We start from the raw sequence: 6,252 nt of genomic DNA, 5'->3' as shown, positions 1-6,252 counted from the left end.
TTTGTGTTCTTTTGTGATTGGGTTGCCTCATTCAGGATGTTATCCTCCAGATCCATCCATTTGCTTAAGAATTTCATAAATTCATTATTTTAATAACTGAGTAGTACTCCATTGTGTAAATGTACCACATTTTCTGTATCCATTCTTCTTTGGTGGGATATCTGGGTTCTTTCCAACTTCTGGCTATTATAGATAAGGCTGCTATGAACAGAGTGGAGCATGTGTCCTTATTACCAGTTGGAACATCTTCTGGGTAAATTATTAGTTTCAATATCAAATATTCTGTGTTTCACTTCCAGTAAACCAAGGAAAAATAATCCTATTGTATGCTATGTCACGTGGGTATCACCTTGGGAGGGCAAGTTAGGAGTTATTGCATCATCTGGTTCTATAAGCCATTTTTGTGTACATAACCCATGGACCTTTCTCTTAAGAGGCCAGTAACAATAATCCCTGAAGGTTTGCCTGCTTTGATTAAGCCATTCTCCTCTTCCTTTACCAGGCACATAAAGACACCCAACCTAATATTTTATACATGTGTGTGGTGAAGCTTCATGACTAGTGAGTGCACTAATGCAGTGTGCAGATCCTGACTTTCTGTATGCGAATAAAATACATCCACTTTATAAAGTCCTTTTTGGATTTCAGTTTCAGTATTGATTATCAGTGGTAAATGAAAGACTGATGGAGTTTATTAGCATGTATTTTTAAATAACTCAAGAAGGATTTGAAAATTAGGAACGTACTTTAAAGAGTTTGAGCTTTCAACCCTTGAGGATACCATGCCCTTAGCAAGAATTGTTGTGCAGTGGTTTCCTGGCACATGTAGACCAGGATACATAAGCCATGTGGGTACTGTGTGGATGATCTATGGAACCAGTATTATTGTTTGTCTTGAACTGTGCGAGACAAGGAAAGGAAATAAGAACAAACAACTTGATTTCAACTAGGTAAGGTTCACCATCCTATCTCCTCTATTTCCCATAATAGTGACTAAAAGGATATTTGTGTGGTCAGCATCCATGATCTCAGCTGATAAACATGAAAGCCAGAACAGAGTTCTAGATATTAATTTTCCAGTAGAAAAGAAAAGCAAAAATTAGTCTATACATTATGCATTTGAATAGCAGAGTTCAGAACTGTGGTTGCATAAGTACTGTGCCACTTGTCTTATTTTTGGATTTATGGTAAAATTATCTGACATATTAAAAGCAAAACTATAGTCATAAAACTACTAAATAATTCTAAAGCTACTCACATTTTATTTTATTTTTATTAAATGAAGAGATACTTAATCCTTATTTGTGAATGAAGAGCTCTGGCATTTCAGAAATATCTCTTCCTTTAATCTCAGAACAAAACTAAATTATGAGATCAGTTTTCTCATTGTTCAACTTAAAAAAAAATATACTGAGCACCAAAGAGTTTAAGTGTCATGTGGCATTTAATAAGTTAAAACAAAGAAATTTAGTAAGTTTAATATGGATGATTTGTGTGTTTGCCTTATTGCCTTCTATTCCAATTCCACAGTCAGCACCAAATGACTAGTGTGAGTCAGAATGAGATCAGAGTTGTATTTGAAACTCTGCTTGAGCTACAAGGCAGACCAGGAAGGATGCTTGGTGCTTGGTGCTTGGTGCTTGGTGCTTGGTGCTTGGTGCTTGGTGCTTGGTGCTTGGTTTGTTCTTCAGCTCTCAGTAGGTTCAGTCTGAAGAAAGCTTCAAGAAAGCTGGAAAACATGCCATGGGTAGAATGGACAAAGGGTTTGTTCATGGGGGCTTTCTTTTAGAAAAGTGAAAGCAAAGGAGGTGTGACAGATCCCAGCATCTCAATAATTTTATCTAGAAAGTTGAAGTTTTGTACCATTAAACATACAACAAATAATTCGTAAGTTTAAAAGACGAACTTCTAATGACAGAGCTAACCTTGAAGGCATTAAGCTATCTTTTATATTTTAGTAACTTAAATAGGAAGATCTATTAAAGAAGAGACAGGGGACATTTTTGGATATTGATACACTGAACTTCCCAATTCACCAAGGCACCAGCAGATGGATTATATGTTTATTTACTTTGAGAAAATTTAAATGAATCTATACATTTAGTGGATATTTATTACTAATATCATTATATGTGGTAAATGTGTAACTCCTCAAGAACTGATAATAACTGTAAGCATACTATTACACTTATATGAATATCATACCATGTTTAGGGAGATGAAAATGTTAATATATTCAATCAAAATCCAGCCAACATAATCCATCAATGAATGATAGAGAACAACTGGCTTTAGTATTTTCACTATTGTAAATACTCGTGGTGAACATACCAGGAAGCATAGAGAATACTTCCATCAAATTGTTGCCTTTAGAAAAATAATTAAACATGGAATTATTTCAATATATCTGAGCCATGCAGGGTGACACATACCTGTTATCTCATATTGAAGTAGGAGTATCACAAGTTTAAGATGAGCTGGGGCTAGTCTATGTATAGTAAGACAGTGTTTAAAAAAGAGCTCTCTCTCCATATGATTTTCTAAAATGCATGTTAAAATATTTAAAAGGCACATAGAAAGACATGTAGTAATTATCTATTGATTGAAATGTGTGATAGGAACTATATGTCAAAGGAATTTTCAAGTGTTTTCTCCATCTTTGTCATTTAATATTTGTTTAAAAATTGGGAAAATGAGATGTGGATTATATTGCTCTGTAACATATTACAAGAGATATTTAATTAACTTTATCCTTTCTGAAGCCTTGTATTCTGGACAGGGAACATAAATTACAATTACTCTTGGTTTGCCAGAACCTATATACTACTATAATTATGCATATACTCAAAGAAAAAAATTTAGCTCATTTTTGCCTAAATACTGGATAGTTTTGAGACAAAGATAAAAGTTATTGATGATAACATGTACTACTTGAGAATGAAAGGCAAACAAGTAAAAAACATAACCCAGTGCACACACTGGCAATTAGGATGTCCGTAGATCCAGATGTCTGCAAGGAAAAGAAAGTGAACCAGATCCATGCTGACGACTCAGATAAGGATTTGTAAAGAGAATAATATTAAAAGCTACGGCTATGGTGGACATCAAGGTTAGTGTGAGAATGGTATGGAAAGATGGTGAGAAACTCAGTTAAATGCAGGGAGAAGTCAGAAAGAATAGTGAGTATTGTGCAAATGACATTATAGTTCATCATGAAGACCTAAGAAATATCAAAAAAATCAGCCTTTGGCATTGTGCTCTTTTTATTAGAAATAATTCATTAGGTGACAGTATCATAGACTGTAAGAAGAAATTAATGTGAAGTAGATGGTAAATAAGCAGACAGAGTTAAAAATATGCAGGGATTTAAGCCTGAAAGAAAAAGAGACAAAATAAAAGAAAAAAAACTGGAAACAAATTAGACAAAGCAATAGGATTTTACTGGATGGAGTACAATGTGAGGAAGATGGCGAGGAAAGCAGCCAAGTAGTAGATATCATATTGTGAATGAATGAGATATCTGGAGGGGGCCTTGGAGAGATGGCTCAGCAGTTAATAGCACTCTCTCTCCTTGCAGCAGAAACAGATTAAACTTCCAGCCTGACATGGTGGCTCACAACTGTCCATAACCCCACTTCCAGAAATTCATCGTCCTCTTTTGATCTCCATGAATAAGATGTACATTTGATTTACAGATATGCATGCAAACAAAACAAATACACATAAAAATAAATATATAGAAAGAATATAAAATATTGGTCAAGAAGTTAAAGAAGACCATAGAATGACAAAGTTTGAGGTGTTTATGGTATTTCTAATTGATTTGAGCATGAGGAGAATCTCAAAAGATCATTGAAATTATGGACCTCAACACTGAAGAAAAGATCTCTGAAGTCAAGGTTTGAGGGTATTTGTATTTTTTGCCATTGGTAATAGTGGCAAAAAAGGGTGAGACAATTACATACAGTTTATTCAAAAAGGAAAGAACAAAATCCCCAGTTCTTCAAAGCATAGATATTTGTATTGGGTCAAAGGAAGGGAATATAATTTTATCTTTGAAATAATAAAAGAAAAACATAGGAAATATTGAAAAATAATACTGAACTAAAGAATTTCTCATTTCCCTCAACAAGGATATTTCACACCTGAAATGGAGACTCAAAACCACACCACTGTGACAGAGTTCATTCTTCTGGGGTTAACGGAGAACTCCACATTACGTGTCATCCTATTTATGGTATTTCTAGGAATATATAATGTTACTTTAGTGGGAAATTTCAGCATCATCAGTTTAATAAGGAGCTGCCCCCAACTCCACACTCCCATGTATCTGTTCCTTAGCCATCTGGCTTTTGTAGACATTGGGTTTTCCACATCAATCACACCGACAATGTTTAAAGGATTTCTTGGAAATGGACTAGTACTCTCTGTAGCTGCTTGTATAGCCCAATTCTGCATCACAGTGACATTTGGGACAGTTGAGTGCTTCCTCCTAGCTGTCATGGCCTACGACCGCTATGTGGCCATCTGCTCACCCCTGCTCTATTCAACACATATGTCTCCCAGGATCTGCTTCCTTTTAGTTGGAGCTTCATATGTAGGTGGCTGTGTGAATTCAGGAACATTTACTAGTTGTCTGTCAAGTCTGTCCTTCTGTGGACCAAATCAGATAGATCACTTTTTCTGTGACTTCCCTGCTGTGTTGAAGCTTTCTTGCTCAGATGTCTCCATTATTGGAATTATTCCTTCTATCTCTGCTGGATCCATCATTGTGATCACAGTGTTTGTCATAGCTGTCTCCTACACCTACATTCTCATCACCATCCTGAAGATGCGCTCCACTGAGGGCCGACAGAAGGCCTTCTCCACCTGCACCTCCCACCTCACTGCAGTCACTCTCTACTATGGAACCATTACCTTCATTTATGTGATGCCCAAATCAAACTACTCTACTGCACAGAACAAGATACTGTCTGTATTCTATACAGTGGTGATCCCCATGCTCAACCCCCTCATCTACAGTCTGAGAAACAGAGATGTAAAAGAGGCTCTCAGGAAGGCTATCATCAGAATATTTCCATAGAGTGTAAGCGTTTTACATATGCATACCACTGTTAGTACCTAGTAAGTGTTGCTCAATTGTTTGTATAAGTTAAAGTTGTAACCCTTTTTATCAACTTCCCTCTATACACTTGAATATAGTAAGAACACTTCTTGGTATCTGTCATGTTATACTAACACAGCAACAATTATTACTATTATAAAATGCCTGAATATGTGAAAATGTTTTGTATATGAAACAAACAATAATTTAATCATTCCATTTTTGGCAGTGCTATAATTCAATTGCATATAGAACCTATTTATTCTGAAAAAAAAAAAAACCAACCCACCAAATCAAGTGGCATTGTTATTTCTTATTTTGCAAAAAGACTGTCTGGACAGTGAAAAATAAATTTTGATCTACCATATAATCATGAAGGAACAGAGATATGACATTAATAGTAAAATCCAGAAATATAGAAACCAATGGGTTTGGCTTTACATTTAGTTTTATATTATACCATTTAATTTGGCACTTTAAATTGCATTCAATTTACAGAGGAGGATATCAGGCATTGGAGAAATCAACCAGTTTATCCAGAGAGATATAGAGCCATTCCCTCTGATTCTAGATTTTATGCAACATAAGTGTTGATTCAATTCTGGTTCTATTTTCCCCATACGTGACATATATTATACTATGATAAATTTAAGGCTGTGAGCAATGTTATGACACCCAAGATTTGCCTAAAGTAATCAATACTGAATACAACACACTAATCTTTGAGGAAAGTTGTTTTTGTAATGAATATCTAATTTATGCACACCATAACTAGGTTATTCCTGGGAAAACTGATTTCATCCTTACTTTGGTGGAAATAAAGTTTCAATATCATACGTGTAAAAAGTTTCTACGATTCTACTTATTTTAAAATACACATTAAAATCAGACTTCTGATATGATGGTACATGTAACAATTTAGAAGACCATTTGTATAATGAAAGCATTTTGATAAATGCTTCCACATCAATCATGAATCTGGGTCTATGAGGAAATTGGGATTTAATGCCCCTATCCCATATAATAACCAGAGATGATGCTACAGGGTACAGTGCACAATTTGATTGTAGAAGGTATATTTTTTTGCTTGAGACATTCATCACCTCATCATGAGCCTGGAAAAGCTAAGGTGAAAAAGGAATTTATAT

At 35.0% G+C, this 6,252-nt stretch overlaps 1 protein-coding gene across 1 annotated transcript; it reads left to right on the top strand.

Moving 5' to 3' along the window:
* Positions 1–4,150: 4,150 nt before the first annotated feature.
* Positions 4,151–5,083, top strand: LOC110297571 (olfactory receptor 5P55). The gene has a single exon (XM_021166371.1). It carries the CDS (start codon positions 4,151–4,153, stop codon positions 5,081–5,083), a length of 933 nt encoding a protein of 310 aa, XP_021022030.1.
* The last annotated feature ends 1,169 nt before the right edge of the window (positions 5,084–6,252 follow it).

This window comes from Mus caroli, unplaced genomic scaffold (genome assembly GCF_978045245.1).
Source record: "Mus caroli unplaced genomic scaffold, Mus_caroli_1 scaffold_8, whole genome shotgun sequence".
Lineage (NCBI taxonomy): Eukaryota > Metazoa > Chordata > Mammalia > Rodentia > Muridae > Mus > Mus caroli.
Note: the sequence above shows the minus strand (reverse complement) of the source record. Positions and strands in the feature narration are given on the sequence as shown.

Bases quoted from the DNA above. Each gene is read 5' to 3' on its own strand.
- LOC110297571 (XM_021166371.1), top strand. From the start codon at position 4,151: ATGGAGACTCAAAACCACACCACTGTGACAGAGTTCATTCTTCTGGGG.